The 24,739-nt window shown below is 43.5% G+C and overlaps 1 protein-coding gene across 2 annotated transcripts in view; it reads right to left on the reverse strand.

Moving 5' to 3' along the window:
• The window catches only part of Lmcd1 (LIM and cysteine rich domains 1), a 56,320-nt gene extending 33,582 nt beyond the window's left edge, over positions 1 to 22,738 (reverse strand). The window contains exon 1 of one of the 2 annotated variants that reach the window (XM_021165072.2): positions 22,549 to 22,738. In XM_021165072.2, the coding sequence (XP_021020731.1) occupies positions 22,549 to 22,590 (42 nt within the window). In that variant the 5' untranslated portion in view covers positions 22,591 to 22,738. Of the gene's footprint in view, positions 1 to 21,854; positions 22,041 to 22,548 lie in introns of those variants that run through there. The other variant, XM_029478999.2, reaches the window with a different exon arrangement.
• Between the last annotated feature and the right edge of the window lie 2,001 nt (positions 22,739 to 24,739).

The raw sequence follows: 24,739 nt of genomic DNA on the forward strand, positions 1-24,739 counted from the left end.
GGGAGGAAGAGAGGGCTAAAGGGAGGAAGGGGAGACAGAGAAAAACACACAGAAATAGTGAGAGAGGGGGAGAGGGAGAAAGGGACAGAGGGAGAAAGGGAGAGAGGACGAGAGAGGGAGATAAAGAGAGATGCAAAGAAGGGCCAGAATGCCTGTTATGTGTCCCATAATAACAACAAAGTCTTTGACACTGTCAATAAAGACTCAGCACAGTTCTAGTAGGTACAATGTTCAGTCATTTCTATGGTTGTCTCCCTGTCATGGTGGAGAACTTTGGTCAGATAGCCAGTCAAATACGGGGAAGGAAACAGAAATTTCTATGCATCCCCTTACCTACTGTCTTCTTCTGAGACGGTTATTTTAAGGCCTGTTGTCTGGTGGAACCCTCTAGAATACACACTGTACTCAGTCCATATTTGGGAAAACAGGGTGATTTTGGCCATGGCCTAAATCTTTCTTTTGGGGAATTCTCAGAACCTGGGGCTGTGAGTGAGAAACAAAGCAGAAGATGAACCGAGAGCAGCTGTTCTTGATTTGAGAGCAGAAAAGGTAAGATAGAGAGAATTCATTTTGCAATGCATTAGGTTAAAAACAATCCAGATGCAAACAAACACTGTCATGCATGCTGGTCTGTCCCCACATCCCTAGGTACCCTCCCTTGGTGTGCTTCTACTGGGGCACAGGAGGTCTTCCTGAGGAAGAACTGAGCAGTTCTTCAGGAAAGAGCAACTCCATGCTTACACTATAAGCAGTGTGCTGTGATGGCTTCATCATCATCATCATCATCATCATCATCATCATCATCTGGGGCAGCGGCAGCGGTGGCTGCTGCTGCTGCTGCTGCTACTACTACTACTACTAGTACTGCTACTTTGGGTCTTGTACTTTGGAGGTAACTTACTTTTTCAATGGTTGGGACATGAAGTCTATACCTTTGTCAAGATCCCTGAAGTTCTTATGTAGAAGAATGAGAGACGCCTTCTTAACCAGACCATTTCCCCCCAAATGTTATACTTCTTAAGAAAATAATAGAAAGCTGTGGTTCCCCATGCAGCTTGCAGACATGGAGCTCATATGAGCCCAGGTGTGTCATCTCCTTCTAGATGGGCCTCTTATCCTCTTCTGCCTAGAGCTAGGGAGGTGTGGAGGCCACCATTAACCCCAGGAAGGACAGGGCTCTCAGTCAGTGTCAGCCTGGAGAGGAGGCAGCTAGCCAGCAGCATTCCAGGGAAAAGGAAGGGCTGTGGTTTCCTTGTGTCTGGTTAGGAGGACAATTACTGTGTTTGGCACTTCAACTTGCAAGCTAGGTCCCTGCCAGGGAAGGTGTGAGCATCCTGAGATGACAGCTGTCAGACTTCCTGAAAACGTTCCTTTCAGGGAAGGGCAGATCATGTACCGTGAGTGACACGGAGCTGAGTTTCAGCCTCACTGAGATAGAACCAGCACATAGAAATTGTGTGTACATCTTCTAATAATGTCTACCTCCCCACACAACCTCTGGGATATGATAAATTGAGTGCTTGCTTAACCAAGGTAGAAAGTTGTATATTAATTTTCCTTTCTTTCCACTCTTTTTAATAATTTCACTATTACTATTAGAAGGGGGAAATGATAAGACCTTCACCCAAGGTTTGGCACTTCTTACAAAGTCCTGGGATGAGAGACATTAAGAAAGAAGAAATGTTCCAGACAGACAAGTCCTCTCTCTTAAGCCTTCTTGAAAGAAGAAGGGCTCTTCTCTAAGAGCCCTTGAAAGCACACGACCTGTATGTGGTCATCAAAAGTCCCCTGTGTCTTCTGAAGGTTGGGAGATTGGGGTCACATTGACAAAAGCATTAGAACAAGGTACAAAGTCCCAACTACAGTACTGAGAGATTGGTTGCTGAGCGACCAGCTTTGTGGGACAGTACATGGAAAAATCTAGGAACTCAGTGGTCCAAACCCTGGACACAGATAGTTTTGTTTAACTTTCTATTGGCAGGGTGCAAACTATGGAGATGGAGGGAGAAAGAAAGCCAGCCTCCGTGACTGCCAGCGGCTTGCTGATAGCCCATGTTTACACACTGCAGTATCCAAAGAAGGTCTAAAAATCTTATTCCTGAGATACCCCCATTGGATTGATGGGATAAAGGTTTTTAAGGCTGAACTCAGATTTTCCTTTGGCCTCAGTTGCCTTTGAACTAGCTATCCATGCTGCCTAGGCTAATATGAAAAGAGAGATGTACAAAGCAGAGAGGGTCCTCTCATTGGCCCCACCCTCATCCTGTGTCTAGAGCAGTGGTTCTCAACCTTCCTAATGCTGCAACCCATGAATACAGTTCCTCCTCAATACAGTTGTGGTGACCCACAGCCATAAAATTATTTTTGTTGCTACATCATAACTGTGGTTTTGCTATTGTTATGAATTGTAATGTAACTATCTAATATGCAGATAGTCTTAGGTGAGCCCTATGAAAGGGTCCTTCAACCACCAATAGGATTGCAACCCACAGGCTGAGAACCACGGCTCTGGGGGGTTTGAGCATATGTTTGTATGGAGCTTGCAAAGCTAAAGCAGCCCAGGTTAGACTCAAACTCCGTGCATAGTGGATGACTTTGAGTTTGCCTTGCCTCGCCTCCTGAGCGCTGGGACTATACCACCTCTCCTGAGCAATGCAGTACAGGGAATTGAACGCAGGGCTTTCTGAATGCCAGGCAAACACTTTACCAACTGAACTGCTACACCCCTATCCCCAAATTCCCCAGAGGACTTTTTTTTTTTTTTTAGGACAAGATTTTATACTATAGCCAGCCTGGTCTAGTCTGTAGCCAGGCTAGCCTGGAATTTGTATTAATCTTCCTGTCTCAGGTGTCTCTGGAACTCCAAGATGCTGTCATCTTGGAGGTGTGAGCTACTTGGGAGTTGATTGCTGTTTGGGGAAGTGCTGGGGATTTGAATCCAGAGCCTCACGTAAGCTAGACAAGCCCTCTACCAGGGAACTGCAACCCTAATATATACCATGGCATTTTCTAATGGCTCTTTGTAGAAACTACCCATTCCCACAGGGTGAGCACTGACTATAGGGGGGGGGGGACTTGTGGAGACGGAAGCTAATTTGACACTTTTGATCAATGCCCAAGTGCTTCCTCCTCCAATGCAGCCCTTTCCTAGGAGTTGCTTTCTTCCTTCCTTGTGACCTATCGCTTTAGGGCAAATAGAGCACAGCTATATAACCCTTGCTATAAACCAGAAGTTATCTGACTCCCTTGAGACTCTTATCCAAGTAGCTTGGGGGATGTGAAGATAAGAAAATATAAGATCCTTTTATGGGATCCCTTCCTCCCCCGCACCCACACTTCCTAAATGAGAACAAGCTGCTGGTGTTCCTGGGTCTGATGTCTTCAGGTTACGCATGGAGTCTAATTCATTTCACGGGTCTTAGAGTTCATCTCTTCATAAACTTTGTTTCCAGTGTAAACTATAGTTTTAAAGTAATACCTGCTCATTATACCTTCCTGTTTGGTGAAACACTTGTGAATTCAGTACTGTGCTATCTTATGAATGTAATTCGATAAGAATATAATTGTGTGTGTGTGTGTTTTCTCATTTTCAGAGCAACACGCTTTGATTTGGCATTAGCTTAGGAAAAAGGGAGCTGGAGAAAATCAAACAGGAAGGTTTTAAATCTTGTCTGTCTGAATCTTAATATCTTGAAAGGAAACATGCTGTCTACATGTGTTTTGTGGCCCAGTTAGTAAAAGTCCGCAGGCTTCACTATGCAAATGCCTCCTGCAAGGAATCTCGAGCTCAAATTGTAGGTTAGCTCATTGACAATAAAAGCACATGCAGACATGCCTGTGAGCACACACACACACACACACACACACACACACACACACACACACACAGAGAGAGAGAGAGAGAGAGAGAGAGAGAGAGAGAGAGAGAGAGAGAGAACAGATGCTTAAACGGACATCAATGCCTCATTGACAAAATAACAGTGTTTCAGTATGCTGCCTTTAGTGAGGTGTTTTTCTGGTTTCAAAGGGCGTCCTTCTCATAAATGGCTCCTCTTCTCTGTTCTGACATTTAAAAAAATGAACATTAAATACAACTCTTTGAGCCCAAACATTTCTTCCTTCCCTTGATTGCCCCACTGCATAATGACCTAGTTGTACACTACGTAGAGTTGGCTTCTGTATGTGAGACAGCCATAGCTCAGAGGACCATAAGGAGTTAATAGCTCAATTTTTTTTTCTAAGCCAAGTTTTATAAAACAGAAATTAGACCTGGGCATGGTGGCTCATGCCTATAATCCTGCACTGAGAAGGCACAGGCAGATGGATCTATGCGAGTCTGAGGCCAGCCTGGTCTACATCAGGAGGGGGCCATCTATGTTTCAAACAAACAAAAGCTAAAGAGAGGGCTTAGGAGGTAAAATCTTTTATCACACAAATGTTCTAACCTGTGTTAGATTCTTGGAATCCCTGATGGAAGGAGAAACCGACTCCCAAAAGTCTTCCTCTGCCTCCTACATTTGTACTGGAGCATGTGCATTCCTGTACACACACACACACACACACACACACACACACACACACACACACACACACACATATTCAACACAACCACACCTGCATGTACACATCCACCAACATACCACACACACACACACTAATAGTGATAAATAAAAATAAGTAAAAAATAAAAACAGAGAAAAAAGCCAACATCCCAAACAACCAAATAACAAACATTAGGTGTCCAGTCACTAGCAAATAACTTACTGTGGAGGCCTCACCTTTGAAACTCACTAGAAATGACTCAAGTGACAAACCAACACTATAGTTATAGAGCCCAAGGTAGTTTGCAGAAAATGTCATGTACAACTCTTATGTGCTCTTGGAGAACTTGACTTTCACTTCTTAAGAGTACCCACCACGGTGGGGCTAACTTCCTACCCACCGTGATGATCTTTGGCAATGCTTCCTGCTAGACTGCACGTTCTAAGAGGGCAGACTTCCTGGAGTTTGTTCAGTTTTCTATAGCCACTCCCCAGTCTACAGCCTTGTACGTGGTAGCTCCTTAAAACAACACTGGTTTAGATAGCTCTTTTGTTTGATAGCACTCTCAGTTTTTGCCTTCTTCCTATTCTTCTTGGCATCCAAAGCTAATAGATGAAGATGGTCCTTGACTGTGGTTTTAGACAGTCCCCTTGAGTCCTGCTGAGCTGTCCCTTCTCCTCTCAGATTCCACCAACAGCCTTTCTCTCCTACTGGACTCTACTAAGTGGTTTTGTCTCTCCCTTGTAGCTTTTACTTTTAACCTCCTCAGCTGCTGGATTCCGAGTGTGGACAAATGGAACTGTCCCTTATCTTCTTTGGAACCCCATCCACATTTATGGTGTCTCCATTTGTCTAGCTACCTAGGTCTAGTGCCAAATCCCATCCACCTACTCGAGGCCAGTCAACTTGGAAAGAACTGCTGTCCTTGTTTCAGAGTTGGAAATTTCCTTACAGAATGGTCCATTCTACCCCATGCCATTGCTTGCATGCTCATACTCAGGCCTTAGAGATGCTGCCTGGACAGGAAGGCTCATTCTTTTGCTGTCTTCTAATAAGTGACTCATGGGAGAGGGAAGAGCAGAGCACATTTCTGTAGTGAGACTCTGTTCCAGGCTTTTCCATGAAATAGAATATATACAAGTACCGGAAAATTGTGAAACCCCAGGCCAATCCATGGGTTTGTTAAGCTGTGCAGACTTTCCCTGGCATTGCTGGTCTTGGCGCATCACTTTGGAATATCTCTTTATCCATTCTTGCTGTCAGTTGCTCACAGGGTGCTGGAGAAGTTTTGTACATGTTGGGGCTTATGGCATTGAACATAAACCCTGGACACTATGCATGCCACCTATGTAACTCTGGCAAGCACTTGCTGATCCTTTCAGTCTCAGATTTTTCCATTTTAATTATACTTTCATATTTTTGGACACAGGATCTCATATATCACAGACTGGCTCTGTAGCTGCAGGTGACCCTGGACTTCAGGCCCTCTTCACCTTCTGGATGCTGGGATTACAGGCCTGCACCACCATATTATGCTATATTATATGTTTTGTGTAATAGTGTTGAGAATAAAACCTAGGACCATCCATACATGACAGTCATGGAACTCTACTACTGAGCTAATCCCCAGTTCTTTTCATCTTTAAAAGTGAATTATAGTCTTTATCAGCTCTATGGGGTTGATGTTAAGAATTACACATGATAATACATGTAAGATGTTTTGGAAAACACAAAGTGTTCTGGAGATCAGGAAGAAATCAAACATCAGCTGCTTACAGAACCCTGTCTTCCTTCTTTGTGGACTTTGTATTCTACATACCATCTGTGTGACTATCTACTTATTTATAGTTACACAAATCACTTTTTGAAAACTTGTTTCATGAAAAATAACTTTACCCATGAAGTGTATTTAAAATAGAAAGCAGCCATAGACACAGCAAATGGGAGCTGGAGAGCAGGTTCAGTGGCGAAGAGCACTGCCTACTCTTCTAGACGACCTGAGTTTGGTTCCTAGAACCTACATGGTGGCTTGCAAACGTCTGTACCTCTACTTCTTGGGAACCCAACTCTCTTTCCTGGCCCTCGGTGGGTACCAAACATGTACTGGCATTCAGATGTGCAGGTAGACGAACTACTCATATACACAAACATTTAAAAATAGATATAGATAAATCTTTTAATAATACAGTAAATAATGAAACAGCTATGTTAAGTTCTGATTATATGAAATTACCTTCTGAACACTTTGGGTTTGTGCACTGTGACTTTAACATGAATCTGGACAAGTGTTTGAGAAGTCAGATATTTTAGTACTGGAAGGAGATTTTTCTCCCTGATAGACTCAGAAGGATTTGAGATCTAAAAAGGGAGGTAGGCTCTGGCCAGTGTTCATATCTGTGTATTGACTGAATTCCACCCATGACCAAATTCATGACCTAGACTTCATAATGTTGAAAACACAGTAGGAAAGGAGGGAAGACATAGGGTTGAATATCCTATCCTTAACCTTCATCAATGATTGAGTCTGCAACTGAAGCAACTATTTCATCCTCTGAGCCTTAGATTACCCCTTGTAAAAGCAAGTGTTTGTAAAAATAAGGGAAACTATGGCCTGGTGCCTATGCTGCACAAGAGAGGCCAATAGACTGTATGCAAGAACAAGGGCTCTAGTTCAGCCTTTTACATGGAGAGGAGGACACCTGGGCTCTGAGGAATAGGAGATGGCTGATAATAAACTAAGAAGATGCTTTGGTGACATTTCTTTACCAGCAAAGAGAAGAGGGCTCTTGCCTAGATTATAAGAGGCCCTAAAGTACAAATTGTAGAAAAAATTACAACAATAAAAGTAATTACTTGTAGTATTTAAAGTTTTTTGGTATGTGTGTGTGATGGGTGTTTATGAATGTGTAGGTGTGTGTGTGTGAGAGAGAGGGAGGGGGGGGAAGGGATGGGGGATTGAAGGAGAGGGAGAAAGAGAGAGAGCCCAGAGGATATCTTACAGTGTCATTTCTCAAGTACTGTCCACCTTATGTTTGAGATGGGGTCTCTCATTAGTCCCCAACTTTCCAAGTAGCCTAGGCTAGCTGGTCAGCAATCTCCAGAGGTGCAGCTGTTTTTTTTTTTTTTTTTTGCCTCCCTGGTACAGGGATTATAGGAGCAAGCCAACATGCCTGGTTTTTGTAAAAACCATGGGTTCTGTGGATGCATCTCAGACTCTCATTCTTGCACTGCACCAGATGAGTGATCTCCGTACCCCACACTTTTTAAAGTAATATTTAAAAACCATCAACGAACAGAGCCATTTCACCCAGCAAAAATTTTAATAGAGTTATCCATGCTTTAAAAATACTATTCACCATGGTCAGTGTGGTATTGAAGGCTTGGCTAAAGTTATAAAGCACTAAGCCGCAGCATTGATACTAAGGTTTTTTTTCTTTTAGGATGCAAAGCCAACTCACGATAAGAAGAAATACTATGGTCCAGAGCCTTCTTAACATCTCTTGCACTTCAAAGACTCTACAATTGGCAGTGATTCTAATGTTTTCCTAAGCTTGGTCAAGGTGGCTACAGAGAGACAAACGTCCACAAATTCTCACAGATGGAAGTTTTCCACTGGCCTATTTTGGTATAAATATTCATCAAGGGCTAGAAAATTAAACTAGATATGGGTCTGAGTTAGAAGCAGTTTGGCCTCAATTTCAACTTTCAGTCACCTCCTCAGGAGGGCAGGATCTTCTGAGATGTGACTGCTGTTGTTTGGAGACCAGGGCCAACTGTCTCCCCAGCCTATGGAAATCCCTGGTTTGTTCTTAGGGGACCTTTGGCTGGAGAATGGCAGCTGCTGGATTCACAGGAAGGTCCGGGTTGGTTCCTTGGAAACCAGAACTATATCAAGGTGTGGCTCATCTGCATCCTGCAGTGATTGCTTTGGAAGATAAGCTTGAGGGAAGATAATCTGAGTCTGGTTTAGAATGCCTCTCACTTTATCTTTCTTTAGGTCTTAAGACGTCTCTTGGGTACCATCGAGGGCAGACATCAAGGTGTCTGTCTCCCTCTACTCCTGCATCTCACTCCTTTACTGGCTCTGGTTTTGGCTCATCAATGTAAAGGCCTATGAGTCAACAGCACAGCCACATGGGGCCCCATGGGTGGAAGAGAAGGGAGTGGCCTTTTTTCTCTCTTCCACATCTGTATCAACCATCCACCCCCATGTACTATTTTCCTTCTTCTCCTCTCAGGAATAATTGTGTCTGCCCTTTCCTTACCCCAATTCGTCCGCAGCTTTCTCTTACTTCCTGCTTGCCTTACTCTGCTCCACCCACCACACTGCCACGCCCTTCCTGTGCGCTTCCATAACAGGGAGCACACCGAGGGGAATGAGGCTAGGCAGAGAATTTCCGTGCAAACAGGATATTGTGGTGCAGGAAATAAAGCAGGCAAGACAACAATGGCAGATGTCCCTGGATCACTCTGAAGGCAACACATGTGCTCAGTAGGAAAGCAGATGGGTGCTAGAAGTTCAGAAGACAAAGGGCCTGTTCTGAATTGCAGGCCTCATGGAAGATGGGTGAATGGAGAAGAAGGCCCTCTCTGCAAGTAGGGGTGTGTGCAAGAAAGTTCCATTTGGAGAACCAGTGGCAGATCATTCAGAGGAGGCTGGATACTGCCAGGTACATGACTGAAGAGGGACCATCAGAGAAATGGTAATTCTGGACTAATAAGAGAAGGGAGCTTTCAAAGCTCCAGCAGCAGCTCCTTGAGACAGACTTCTTCTTTAACGTAGCATCCACCAGGCTGTTACAAGAACGTAGCCTACAGACCCATTGTCCCCTGATCATCTGTTCACAGATCCATCTTCCTGTTCTTAAATACTGTCTCTTCAAACCTTTAGCAGAACTTCAAAGTAAAATTTATACAGGGCTTCCCCACGTTGTTGACTGGGTGCATGGTATACGTGCCCGTGTGTGCCCATGTGTTTGCCATGGTGTGCAAGTGGATGTCAGGGGGCAGCCTTGTGTATTGATCTTCACCTTTCCCTTTCTTTGAGACAGAGCCTCCTGCTGTTCACTGCTGCATTTGCTAGACTAGCTGAGCTACAAGCGGCTGGTTCTCTTGAATCCAACACCCACCTTCCAGAAGGATCACAGTGATTGCAGATGTGCCTGGCTTTCGAGTTTAAAAATATTCAAAAATCTCAAGTATTCACTTGATTACTTTATATGTGTATTCCTTAGGACCGCTATCAGATAAAATACAGAAACCCTGCATTCCATAAAGTTCCCATGTGCTCCTTTCTTGGCAATAACCACATTTTAGAAAGATAGCTACTAGTCTGTCTTCTATCTTTGTAGACTTCTTTCCACTCTGTTCAGAACATTATACAGGAGAAATTCTATGGTATTTTATAATTTTGCTTCTTCATTTCTCTATTCAAAATGTTTAAGATGACCCAGGTGTTGCATACATTAAATTAAAAAAAAAAACTACTTAGCTTCTGTTATCTAAGTATCCATTCTCGTGTTGATGAGGATTTGAATTGCCTACAATCAAGGGCTGTTGTAGATAAAAATCATTCCAGACACGCTTGTCTCAGTGTTTATGGTGGATACCCATGGTCCTTTCTCTTGGACATATACATAAGAGTAAAACCGTTATAGAGTAGATAGATATTAAACCCCACCAGAAGTTACCAGTAGCTTCTAGTTGTATCATTTTATAGTCGCCCTAGCTATATCACGTGACTTCTAGTTGCTCCACTTCTTTCCCAGACTTGTTAATGTCTGCCTTAATTTCAGCATTCCACCAAGTATTTAACACAATCACATTATGCTTTTACTTTGTATTTCTTTTAGAAATAATGATATCAACCCCGTCTGCACATACAAGCTATTTAGGCCTCTTCTTTTGTGAAGTACCTGGTCCAGCCTTTGTTTTTAGGGACTGGAGATATGTCTTAGTGATTTAGAGTACTTGTTGCTATTGCAGAGGACCCAGGCTCAGTTCTCAGCACCTACATGGTAATTCCCCAACTATTTGGAACACCAGAACCAGGAGCTATGATGCCCTCTTCTGGTCTTTGCAAGCATCTGCATGTGTATGGCACAATACTGATGTGCAGCTACCCATAAACATGCTTAAGTAAAACTATTTTTTAAAGTTGGCCACTAGGAGTCAGTTTGTGGAAGAAATCTATATATTCTGGATACAACTTTTTGTTAAAAGCATCTATGTGTACAACACTTGGAAAGCTTTCTCTTTGTAGACTATCTCTCACCTCTTGGTGGTGTCTTTTAGTGAAAGCAAGGTAATCTTGACAGACAGCTCTCTCATTTATTTATACATACTCCCTCCAGATGAGAAGTCACAGAGGTACTATCTGGATCACGATGTCACTGTTCTAAGCATTTCAGATGGCAATAAACTATGACCACTCTGCAATTAAGAAATATGTTGACCAGGGACTTGAGAAATAGCTTAGTTGGGATGATGTTTACTGTGAAAGCATGAAGATTTGATTCCTAGTACGCACATAAAAAAGCAGGGCTTGGCGGTATATGCTTCTCAGCACTGGGGAAGTGGAGAGAGTGCTCACTGCCCTACATGTGCATACACATGTACACACACACACACACACACACACACACACACACACGCACGCACCCACCCCTCAGTCTTCTCAGGTTTTGTGTTCATAGCTTCCCCACCTTTTTGTTAAACTGGGAACAACAGTACTGAGTTTTCTTAAGTATTACCCAAGAGTGTGGGAGGTTTTCTCTTAGTAAGTCACTAGCACTTATGGTCCTCTGTCTAGATTTTTCCAGGAACAGGATTGTAGATGGTATATCAGCACGTGATGACAGATGGAAAGAATATCCTTCTCACACAGAGATATGACACGACTCACAAAAGTGGTCTCTGGACCAAGCTTTAAGGAATTCTGGGGACCATCTCTCTCAGCTGAGGACTTATGCTAGGGCTCCGAGAACTGGGAAGTGATCCTGGAAATGGAAGCCTCATCTTTCCACCTTACCATTGTGGAAGACTTGGCAGTAGAACTGGAAATGGACTTTCAGGAAACAACTGCCTATTCAGTTTTGAGCTGACCATGGAAGCAAAGAGAGCTACTGTGGAAAAGCTGCAGAGACAGAGATTCTAGCTCAAGAGAAGGAAGAACTATTGAAGGATTAGAGGTGCTAACAAACAAACAAACAAATAAGCACAAACCCAGATTTATTCAAGAGGCAAAAATATTCTCATCACTGCCCACTTCATTCTGCATTGAAAGTTCTGGCCATGGAGGTTAGGAAAAATATAGTGCTTTACTTTGTCTTTGAGGCAGGGTTTCATGTAGCCCATCTGGACCTCAAACTTGCTATTTAGTTGAACTTCTATCTCTACCACAGGAGCCACACCCCTGGTTTGTGCAGTGCTAGGGATGGAACCCAGGGCTTTACTCATGCAAATCAAGCAGATGGCCAACTGAGCCACATACCTAAATGCTATGGTACCGACTTTTCTGTGTCCTCTTCCTCCTCCTTGTCTCAGTGCTAGGTATGAACTCAGGGCCTTGTCCATGCCAGATAAATACTCTCTCGCTAGGCTACATTCCTGATCTATTAGCATGTCTATCAACTAGCTTTGGGATCTTGAACAAGTCATTTGGCCTTGCTTGGGTCTGTGGCCTTGTCCATTCAACAAGAAAGCTGAGACTCTCTAAGGACTTTCATACCCTTCAAAAATTCATTTTAATTGTTTAAGTGCAGAGCACAAGCATTATTCAAATAAGAGTACAGTGATTTTTTTTCCCCCCTGTGATGGTCCTAACTCTGAGCCCTGGGAAAGGTGGAAACGTGGAGGCAGTTATGAAAAGCCTAATTAGCTACAGATCTTATTCTGGAGCTAGGCTGTGTTTCTCTCCTGGGCTGTTAGGGCCTGCTGGCTGTGTGGGAGGACAGATGAGTCTCCATTAAATCTTCCCCCTTCTTCAAGTCCTTGCAGATATAGCTATGATGACAGTGTTTTCATTTTCCACAAAACTTGGCAGCAAATCATTTGAAGGCTTTCCCCCAGGTCTTATAATCACATACCACTGCATGTAACTAACAAAAATCAAGAACAATTTACCTAGTGACTTTTTTGATATTCAAGCTTTGTAAATTTCATTTGTCTATACCACCTGCCCTCAAAATGCTTTAAGAAAGAATCCAGGTTTTCAGAGCCAGTCGGAAATCTGAAGGAGGAACTACGTGGAAGAAATCACTCTGAAGGAAGATTCTGAGTCTCAAGGACCAAGGTTCTGCCTCTTAGAAGGCTGATGTCATCTGCATGGTACATCAAGACAGTTGCTCCATTGCCATTGTGACCCTTCCAAAATATCCCACCAGCCCAGTGGATCTTCACTGAGGAAAAGGAGCAAGCTTTTGGACAACAGCTGGAATGCAGGGCTACACTGGCATGCTTTCTCTATAGTGTGAGACAGCTGATATCCCTAAGATAAACGGCAAGTGTGATGGGGAACACGAGTGTCAGATATAGAAGGCACAAAGTGGGACTGTGACCTGGTCCTTGTCCATTCTCATCTTTCAACACACAACTCATGTTGCCTTCTTGGGGAGGCTTCTCTAACTTCCCTGAGTAAGATTAAGGACTTCCTTTCCTGAGCTTCCCCAGCATCACTTTTGAACTTCCTGTCAAGACACTGCTGGCCAAGTATGAGAATTTAGCCTTCTTTTTTCAGCCATATCAAACATGGGTAAGAGAGTTTCACTGACATAATATTTTGTTGTCTATTTAGAACTTCATTTTTGCAATTCTTCTAATGGTGATCCTAGCTACATTGAACACAATACTTACAAGCCAAGAGTTATGCTAACGATTCAATAGATTATTCTCATAAGTATAAGAGTTTTCGGTGCACTTGCTGATGAAGAAACTGAGGCCCCTTTCAAAAACAACTTACTCAAGATAATAGAAAATGAGTAGTGGGGCTCAATTTGAGTCTACTTTGTCTGCTCTAGCAGTCTCAAATATCCATCACCATATATATGTGAATATATGCTTATACATATGTGTATCTCTGTGCATATGCATATAGTATGCGTGTGTTATACTGTTAAAAACTTTATTCATGATGGGAAGGTACCTCCTGGCTGTCTGATAGGAAAGCATCTTAGAATAATGTTTTAAATGCCTAAATTAAAATCCCAAAGGGAACCATTGTTGAAATGATATAAACACATAAATTTAGAGATATGGTTTAGTAATATGAGAAACTCTTAAAATTAATTGCAAATAAATAATGCTGTCTATCATCACTATGTTTTCAGAGCAAGGGTGAATATAAATGGCATGTCCAAATTCCACAGAGCTAAATAATTACTGATATCCATTGGAATTTAAGGCTTGGGGCTCATAAACTTCCAGGGCCTTTGCCTCCGTTCCTAATAGAAGGAAGTCCTACATTTTAATGAGAGTTTAGAGATATGAGGATACAATAGTTTTGTATTAGACTAGCTCACTAAATTTCCTGGTCACCCAGTTGTAGTGACATATCTGTCATAGTTGTATCCTATGCCTAGGACGGTTCTAGGATTACAGGAGAGTACTACCATTTAACTCTACTCAACTTGTTGGTAAAATAAAAACCACACTCGCTAAGGATTGAAGGAAATAGTTCAGTGGTAGAAGGCTTGTACAGAAAGTTCAGGGCCCTGGACCTTATCCTTAGAACTGAAAAATATAAAAGTAAAATGTACATGTTTTGGCCCAGCATAGGGGCACACACTCAAAATCCTGGAACTTGGAGGCACTTGAAAGGCTGAGTCAGGAAAAATCATGAGTCAAGACTAGCCTCAGTTACACAGTGAGATTCCCCCCTCAACAAAGAAAAAGTTAAGTACCCTTACCTGTATCTACCAGTAAGATTTCAAAATTCTCTCCTTTCCACAATTTCCTACCCATGGTCGCTCTCTTTAAAGTCAAGCCCTCTTAAGTAGGAATCTTGATGTCTACAGAGCCAGCTGAAGTAGAGAACATAGGAGCATTGGGAGGTATGTGGCTGTCCTCCAGGATAGGGACAAAGCTGGGATCTTCTTTCCTTCCACCTCCTGTAGCCAGCATATTTCTGGAGCCAGTCACCTTGGTACTGCGCCTCATGAATCAATAGCTAGAAACACCACTTAGTCATGTGGCCCAAATAGATGCTGTCTTCTTGAGGACAAGTTTCTTATAGGGCATTACTCAGCCTTTAATCCTTTCCCTGTTATTTTACTCTTTGGTGTCCCTGAAATCAACATAATGAAAAAATACAACCCAGGGTTCAGGGTTCAGCAGTCTCTGAAGATACATACTTAGCACAGACAACTGGTTTACCTTCCTACAAGCATTAATGTTAAAACTAGATACTGGTTGGATCTGGAAGCTACTTTTTAACTTTGTTTCTCATGGTTCTTAGAGTCTTGTTTAGGATATAAAAGGAGGGCAGAGAATGACATATTCTACTGTCACAGAGAGGAAGCATATCTGGGTTTCTCTGAAGCTGTACAGTCTGTGGAGATGAGATGTCTAGGCAAAGAGTGTGAGTGTGTGTGTGTGTTTGTGTGTGTGTGTGTGTGTGTGTGTTAGGTGGGAGGTCAAGTAACAGATTTCTATCTGTTCTATCTGTCTGGAACACCGACATTGTTGGGTTTTTCTCTTACCATATAAAGAATGAATTCCACCAGATTCAACTTTTCAAGGCAGGAGTTTCAGAACTTTTGTGTTCATTGTATGACAAGATAGTGGGTGGAACCTAATAAACGTTAAACAAATATTTGTTCAGGAAGAAATTAGTGAATTTCACTCCACTTTATAAGCAAGGTATCTAATGGTAAGTGCCTGGGTAAGATTACAAGGGTGAGGTTGGACGAGGTGAAGGCTGCTTTGGAAAGGCTGGCCATGAGAGATCCAAGATGAACTGCTGCTATCCCCATGATTTTGCATATGGTGTGGCTTGAACATATTTATGGCTGGATCAAGTTTAGCTACAAAGAGAAGGTCCTGTAATCTGATATCTTAGAAGCTGCCACATGTGATGTAGGGAAACTGAACTTGCTCTTTCAACATTCCAGTGCTTAATGACCTATGAGATTTTTGCTTTGTGCTGCTGAGAAGGAATGCCAATAGCAGCAGGGGGGACATGTTTATTGCTTACTTTACCTCATTAAACTATCATTTACAGGTAAAATTACTATTAGCTTGTGTTCTAAAATGAGGGATCAGAAGTCCAGCAAGGATGAGTAACTTGGCAAAAATTGTGGACCTGGTAAATAACAGAATTAGGTCTTATCTCTAGATCACTATGCTTGCAATATGTGGACTTCTTCCCACCCCATGTGTACATGTGTTTGTATTTGTATGTGCACATATATAGAGAGGCATGAGGAATAGATATCAAATGTCTTCTTAAACCATTTTCTGCCTTGCTTTATGAGACAAGATCTCTTATTGGGATTAAGGGCTCACCAAGTTGTCTATGCTGGATGGTCACTAAGTCCCAGAAATCCTCTTGTCTATGCCTAGGACAGTTCTAGGATTACAGGAGCGTATTACCATTTAACTCTACTCAACTTGTTGGTACAATGATTCATTTTCATTTATCTCCATAGATAATATTTTAAAACATCATAGGAGAGAAAATGTCTAATCCGTGAACAAATAATGTGGATTTGTAATAGCTACCTGGGGCTGGACACCTATAGTCTTTGTCCTTCAAAATAGAGAGAATGGCCAAATAGGGCCTTTATTTTCCCCTCCTTGAGCAATATTACTTCCTTTTAAAGCATGTCCTGTGGGAGCCTGGCCTGTGGTTTTCTTTTTCTGATTCATATATTCCTGGGCAGACCATGTGTCAAGCTGACCAAGGATGTTGAGATGGATGTTTCTCAGGGAAGCTTAGCCCCACACTAACATTTCCTGGAATAGTGGATCTAGTATGTGTAGGATTTATTTTCAGAATCAGGATAATATGGTAATACTGTGATTCCTTGAATGGTTTCTGTACCAGATCCTTGCCCATAGGATATCATCAGCCTTCTAGAAAAGTGGGAAGAATATAGAATGTTTCTGTTTTATCCCCAGAAATCTCCTTGACTTGATGTGGATGACAATTCTGGTGCACTCACATATATATGAAGAGATAAGAATCCTTGGTGGCATTGGGTAAATGCTAAGCAGTTGTCCCTGGTGCGTTTACTTAATTAATGTATGAAACTTACGGTAATAGTCATCCTCTTTCTCCTCCAGACTTGTGCTCTGAATAGATGAACTTAGGCTGTGTTTCCTGAGAGACCTAGTTGTGACTTCTTAGCCTGTCATGTTAGGCAAACATTTAAACTTTGAGTCTAAATTTACTCATATGTGGAGCGACACTGCTGTCTTCTTTTGGTGGTTCTGAAGGGTAAATCGTAATGTGTCAGAGCGCATGTCAGGCATCCCAAGGATCCTGGAGGGGTGTTTACCCTTTCCCTCTCTTGTGTTTTCCCAAATGTTTCTGCCCTTAAAGAGGACAGATAAGTAGGCTGGGAGGAAGGACCCAAATCGTTGATAATAATAAGAACAAATAAAGTCCTTTAGTGAGAGGACATAAAAGTGAACAGGTTCATTTCTCATGTAAAAGTAGACACCAGGTACAAAGTTGATGTGAGAACTTTATATAGCGTTGGGATTGCATCGTCATTTTTGATTTTATAAAAGCCAGGATCTGGGCTGATAAAGTGGCTCAGCAGGTAAAGGCACTTGCCATCGATCCAAATGACCTGAGTTTGACCCCCCAAAACCTTTAGTGGAAAGAGAGAAGCAACTCCTGAAAGTTGTCCTCTGACAGGTATCATATCATCCACACACATACATGCACCACACACACACACAAACACATACACACACACAAACACACACACACACACAATAAATAAATAAATAAATAAATAAATAAATAAATAAATGTAATAAATGTAATAAATGTAATAAAAATAAAACATCAAATGTCTGCCTCAAGTATCTGAGCTTAGAAACCAAATATGTGTCAACTATTAAAAACAATCTTAGTGCCCATGAGCCCCTACTTCATCTTTAGCTCTTAGAGAAATTCCACAGATGACATCTTCTTGAGTTCCAATAAACTTATGCTGTTGACATACATGACACCAAGAATGTTTAGGACACCAAAAATGTCCCAAGTGCAGTCAAGGAAGCCCCCTCATCTGGAGGGAATCTCATAGAAGTGACTTTTGGCCCCACACCTGTCAAGGCAGTGGCAGCTGCTGACCAAATCCTCTTCCTGTACATACAGTGGAAGAAGATGAATAGTTTTAAAGGAAAATAATGAAGAGCAACAGTTGTCTCTTTCTCTGGGATGTTCTAGAAGCTGCTGAATAATTCTGCTTCCCTGAGAATGGAGTGCTAGGTCTATTTCTCCACAATTCCTTGTTAGGAAGATGATCTGATATAAAAGAAAGGGCAGCAGGATGGAGGGGAAAGGCAACTGGATTTTAGCCATCTTCTACCACTTAGGAAAATGACCTGTGCATAGACCTCCAGCAAATAAATGCCTAGAATCATAATAATGATTATTCATTCATTAATTGATTGATTGATTGATTTTGTAGTGCTTGGAATAGCACCCAGGGGCTCCAATGTGCTAGGCTAACATGTTACTCACTGCAGTGAGTCAACCACCTGCCAGAGAAGTGAATGTTTAAATGTTGTTGGGGAAGGGGTGGTGAGATAAGAGTGCTTCAGGTCTGCTATGAATCATGGCAAATCTATGTTGCATTCTACACAGGCTATTTTGAATCTGTGAGTAGGAGAGATAGGGTGATTCTCCTCCCTCGGAAGCCAGGCTCAAGCCCCTTCTGGAATGAAGTTGACTCACTCTCATCTCTGCAAAGTGCCCAGAGTACAGACATGAAAGAGACACCAAGGAGCTGGGTGGTCTGGCTCTCTGCTTTGCTGAGTTCAGCCTGTCTGGCCCTGTCTCAGCACCCCTTCAGTCCATACGACTAGGGGATTCTGCTCTTACAGTGGATGGTGGCTCATACTGTGTTGTGGCTTACCCGTGCCCTCCTGATTGAGCCTGTTCAGACATATCTGCATGTCAGGATGAGTGTCTGCCACATGCAGAGTAATCATTCTCTAAAAGAGACTTAGATAGGGTTGGGGAGATAACTCCAGCGTTTTTCCTTGCCAGCTTCACCACCTGAGTTTAACCCTTTGAACTCACAGTGGAAGGGAGAGCTGACTCCCACGGGTTTGTCCCCTCACCTCTACACGTGTGTGCGCTGTGACACACATGGACACAGCGTGTGCTCTCTCTTCCCGCTCTTTTTGGGGACAAATTGCTCTTTGCACCTATGGGCATGCCTTCAACGTGTTGGCTATTAAAGTCTTCAAGTGACAGCTTAGTGTGTTTTTAAGGCTGAGGGAGCCAATGACGATTCTTGAGGAGTGATGTTTATGTTGGACTAGCCTGCCTACGCCATGTGAAAGTTTGCACACAGCAGGAATTAGAGGTGAAAACAGGAAGGGCGTTGGACAGAGCAGAGGACTAACCTGGAGCACAGGCTAGCTAGGAAGGATGTAATGGGGAGATATGTCACTATGTAGACACAGTGAGCATGTCTTAAGGCTCTTTGTCTGATCTAGTCCATTTGAAGACCCTACCAGGAGCTTCTGACCATCAGGGCATCTCTAAGAGCCCACTAGCTTCTAGACATCTTTTCAGCAAACTCTCGTCAGTAGTTTGACTCTTTCAAGCCTCAGTTTTCACATGTAAAAAGTGAGAAAGAGTTCCACCATGCCCCCAACTCTCTCTCTCTCCCTTGTGGTGTGTGTGTGTGTGTGTGTGTGTGTGTGTGTGTGTGTGTGTGTACTCCTTACTGACTGACCATCCAAGTTCAGAAGGAAAGACCTGATTCTACATAAACATACTTCCTATGTGTTGGGTGAGAATGAAAGCAATGCCATTGCTCTTTGCCTCAGCTTATTAAGGGGTGCTGGGCACAACTAGCTTGGGCATAGCTGAATGCAAATTGGTTATTTACTTGGGACAGTAAAATTAAAGCGTGTATTTTCTGTATCCATATACCATCAAAATGTATATAATCACCAAACATACTAATGGCTGATTTTGTGTACCTTGGTGTGTATGTTTGCCTCTGTGTGTATGTTATGTGTGTGCAGTATTTATGCATGTTCACCTGTGTGTGTGTGTGTGTGTGTGTGTGTGTGTGTGTGTGTGTGTGCGTGTGTGTAAGTGCCTGTGATAGCCTAAGGCCAACCTTGGGTATTTTTCCTCCAGGGCCATAAACTTTGTGTTTTTGAAACAGGGTCTCTCATTGGAATCTGGAAGTCATCAAGTAAGTTAGACTGGATGTCCAATAAGTCCCAAGGATCTGTCTCAGGGTCAAGGTTGCACATATGTGTCACGGCTCTTTATGTGGGTGCTAAAGGTTGAACCCAAGTCCTTAGGATTATGTGGAAAACACTTTCCTAGTATCACTAAGGGCTGGTTGTCACCAAGTGATCATATGCTGAGCTTTTAATATACATCATCTTGCTGAGTACCCCAGACACCATGAGAAGTTAACGCCACTATTGCCTTTCAGTTTTCAGAAGCTTCCAGGACACCAACACAGAAGTTAGTTTCCTTGCCCTAGTGTCTAGATAGCAAGTGGTGGAGCTGGGATTTGAACTCAGATCTGATGCCAAAGCCTGTGGCAGTAAAAAAAAAAATTTTAATAATCATCTGAAGGACAAATTTATCCTGGTGATTGGTTCCACCTAGTTACAGGCATTTGGTCTTCTTTGTTGCCAAAGAACGTTGGCAATTTCACTATGCTCAAGGACCTGCCTGTCCTGGGGAATAATCTCCTTTCCCAAGAGAAAAGCCAGGGATGGCTCAAGAGCAGTCAGTGGCTTGGGACTCTCCCCCACCCGCTGCCCCTGTGGACAAGAGCATGCAACCCACAGAGAGAGGCTGACAGTCACATGATCCCCGAGGCTACTCCAGTTTGGGATTTTATACTTTCTCTTGAAGACCGTTTTATGACTTCCCAGCTGCTGGGGATTCCCACCCGGGGGACAGGGCAATGGGGACACTATGAAATCCATGTTAAGCCCCTTTACATTTTGTAAATAAGTCTTTTGCAATCTGAAACTGATTTAGAATGTCTAAGTGCAATTATGCTCTCTGATGCCAAATGTTATAACCCACCCCTGACTGCTGATTTTTAAAGTAAATATGCAATAAACTCTTTTCGGATTTTGATAGGACACAGTATTTGTCAGCGCTGAGCCATTTTGCAAGGCCCTCTTGGGTTCCCTTCTCTTCCCTCCACTCTTTAGGGTGAAGACATTGGTTAATCCACCCCCTTGCTGATCTTCCCCGATGGTTAAAATTCCAAGAGGTAAAAGATACCCACCCTTTCATCTTTGCCCACTTCATTCTTTCTCTAAGCCTGTAATTGGATCTAAATGGAAAATAAAACCTTCGCAAGCCAAGGAAGTTGGCAACCGACGATGACATGGAGAGGAGCATGTTCCATCTCTAATCCAGAGAATCACACCCTCCTATGCAAGGGACAATAAAAGCAAAGCTTTCTCTAAGTGTGGCCTGGGCTCTTGATGAAGGGGAGGGTTCTTTATAGACTTCATCTCGCATTCTAGGATGTCAGCCGGCTTATAGCAACACACTTGCAAATCATTGACCTCAAACACATGGGGAAAGAGAGCAGGAAAAGTGAAGCCCGTATATAATTAGAGACTAGCAGGTATCCCCCACACTCAGGTCTCAGTGCTCTGTGAATTCTGGATGAGAGATGACACTGGATTCTACAAATAGTCTGGTGAATGCATCAGGGAGATGCCCAGACTAAGTCTGATTGGATGCCATGTGCAGAAGGAATCACGAGGCTCAGGAGTGGGAGGGCAGGAGGTCTGGGGCTTCCCCTCTCCCACCTCCCTTCTCCCTGAGCTCTACGGTCTCTGTTTCTCTCCTTTGCTTTTCTACCTCCCACCAAATGTCAGCAAAGGAGAACTTTGCCCTGCAAGATTGAATACTCTGAGAGAATAGCTTAATAATTACTGCTTGGGCATGTTAGCCTACATTATCAAGATTGCTGTTAAAAGTACTGGTTGTCTCTCCTCCCTACATTCTAGATAGGGAAAGAGCTGCTAAGGATTTGAGTTTATTACTGTTGTACAGCTAAAATGTGCCAGACCAAGGGCCAGGGTTTGAACATCTCCGTCCCGTGGAGCCACCTCTCTTTCACCCATACCTCTTATTTCCCCATCTGGGAAGTCATTGCTGCTTTCCTGTCCCCTACGTCTTCTCATAGTCCAGTCTTCTGCTTTCAGGGTGCCCCAGGTAAGCAGGCAGCCAGTTTAGAGCTGTAGGCACAGCTGCTGGCCCCGCCTGCAGCAATTTACCCGTGACCTTCTGGGCTCTGGGCCAGCCCTTCTTGAAAGGGAAACGTGCAGACTCTGGGGACAGAAATTAGTTCCCCTGAGCTAGAATGGCTGCTATTGCCAACTGCACCAAAAGAAACTATTCTGTGTGCTGGGGAAACCACACAACTCTGGGAGGCTAGCGAAGGGGGAGGGGCTGCATCACAGTCCCCCAACCTTCACTAAAGGCACATCAGGGGGTTGGAGGGTACAGGCTAGGGAAAGCCAAGACGTTTCCCATGACCACAAATAAGCGTCTATTCCCTCCCTCTAAATTTTAACTTTAGTTCACCTTTAATCAGCATCAATAAAGAACTACGGCACAGTGCAAATACTTTCTTAACAATGGCTTTAAGAGCAATTTGGAGAGGGGTCGACCTGTCACCTCAAGTAAGTATTGTCACCTATTCTGTTTTCTGTGCTTTCTGTGGATTTGATGCAACCATTAAAGTATCCCTAGGTACTCAGTGCGTCTGAGAGCAGTGGGAACTGAAGGATACAGGAATACAGAGGGGTCTCGCTCACCTTTTGCACTCCAGGGTTGAGGTCCTTAGCCACTTTTGCCATCTTGGCGGTGCAGAAACAGCACCTGGCTTCGCAGGCAGGGGCGAGAGGGAGCGCGCAGCCTGGACAGCGCTGCTGAATGGCCAAGTTCAGGTTCCTTTGCCTGCGTGCAGCCGGAGGCTCTGTGCTCAGAGCCGCGCCGCTGCCCGCTTTAATTGGAGAGCGGGACTCCCTCTAAAAAGTGACCAGCCAATGCGCGTGGGCACCCACTCCAGGTCAGCCAATCAGAACAAAAAGCTGCATCCCTCCCTTAGGGTGGCCTCTGCAGGGAGGCTGAGAACTTGGCTAAACTACCCTGACGTCAGCTTAGCCGGCTGCCCTGCCACCTAAGGCTCACATCTGTCCCCTAGGCGGCAGGAATCCCTCCCCACGCCCTTCTCCTTTAAAGGGCAAGGAGCAGAGGGAGGGGCAGAGGAGACCCAGGCAGAACCATTCAGGTCAAAAGAGAGAGCAAATAGGAGAGCCAAGGTATTTTTAGAGAGCTGGGTCCAAAAATAAATGCTGAGTAGTGCTCTCTGCCCACCTCTTCTCCCTTGTCCCAGGGGTGCGCGGGGGCAGGTGGTCTCCAGAAGCCTCAACTGACCCTAACCTGGCTAAGGTCTCTAGTAACCAGAGAGAAAAGACTCTAGTACATTATCATTTCTTAAAAACAATAACCACAAAAAAGTTTTTAAAAATTTAAAATATCTTTTTTAAAATAACTTTTAAACTCCTCAGAGGAAGAAAACACAATATTTTCTCTCTCTCTCTCTCTCTCTCTCTCTCTGTGTGTGTGTGTGTGTGTGTGTGTGTGTGTGTGTGTGTGTGTGAGAGAGAGAGAGAGAGAGAGAGAGAGAGAGAGCATGTGTGTGGAGGTCAGAGAATAACTTGTGGCCATCAATTCTCTCCTTCCACCAAGTGGGGTCCCAGCATCGAACTCTGGTCATCAGGCTTGGCAGCAACAAATATCCACCCCCAGGGAGCCGTTCCCATATTATAGCTTCAAAATTATTTTTATGATTCCATCTGAGAAGACGAGGAGAGATAGTCAGGTGATCAAAGGTGTGCTCTGTGATAGGACTTGTTTAGTCTAAAACGGTGAGATCAGAACTGGCCCCGGGGGTTGGAGCCTGAGACTGTAAAGGATGGACTGTGAAAATTCGTAATTAAGTCTTGCAAGTCTGGATGAGCAAAATCTATCCGTTTCTCACCCTTGGAATGAAGTATCCATAAAACATTTAACAATGGTTTCTGTAAGTTGGCCAGGCTGTTTGCTCCGGAGCTCACATTGCTCTCGGAGACTGCTTTCCCGACTTCGACTCCCCTGCCACAGGAGAATACAGAACAGGTACCGTTTTATCCAGAACAATCCTGCTTCACCTGTCATGAGGTGAGGAGGCCTTTCTACAACCCACATGGGCAAAATCTCCTGCCAGAAACTGGGATTCCAGTGGGTGAAAGATCCAATATAGATCTTAAAGTGTATCCTTCAGTCTTCTAATCAGAGACTTCCTATTGCTGAGTATTTAACCTGTCATGCTCTTCCGGAATCTCAAATCATCGCCAGCCCCTTCTGCCCCAAAACCATGATTCCCCTTTCAGAATCCTGGAGAAGGTTTTCCATTGGTGACGTTCCTATATTTCTTTCTCATAGGTGTCTGCTACAATTAGTTTGGCTAACTTTGACTTTTCTTTTTGTACCTTTGATTACAACCATCAAGCATATAAGGGAAGCTCAGAGCACATTAGTTGGATAGATGAATGGTTGGATGGATGGATGAATAAAGACCTGGAGACCTAGTTCTGAGTGTGTGTGTGTTTATGAAGAGGCCAGAGGACATCATTGACCACTCTAAAGCCCCAGCCACCATTGATAAGGTCTCTCACTGACCTGGACCCTGTCTGGTAGATTAGGTTAGCTGGCTAGTGAGCTCCAAGGGATCCACCTGTCTCTGTCTCCCCAATGGTGGGATTATGAGCATGCCATAATCTCATGCCTCACCAGGTTTGGTTTACATAGGTTTGGGGGACTGAGTCTAGGTCTTCATGTGTGCTAGGTTAGCATTTTACCAACTAAGTGATCTCCCTTACTGGGATTCTGACTTTTATTTTATTTTATTTTATTTTATTTTGGTTTTTCAAGACAGGGTTCCTCTGTATAGCCCTGGCTGTC

The sequence above is a fragment of the Mus caroli genome, unplaced genomic scaffold, assembly GCF_978045245.1.
Source record: "Mus caroli unplaced genomic scaffold, Mus_caroli_1 scaffold_7, whole genome shotgun sequence".
NCBI classification, from domain to species: domain Eukaryota; kingdom Metazoa; phylum Chordata; class Mammalia; order Rodentia; family Muridae; genus Mus; species Mus caroli.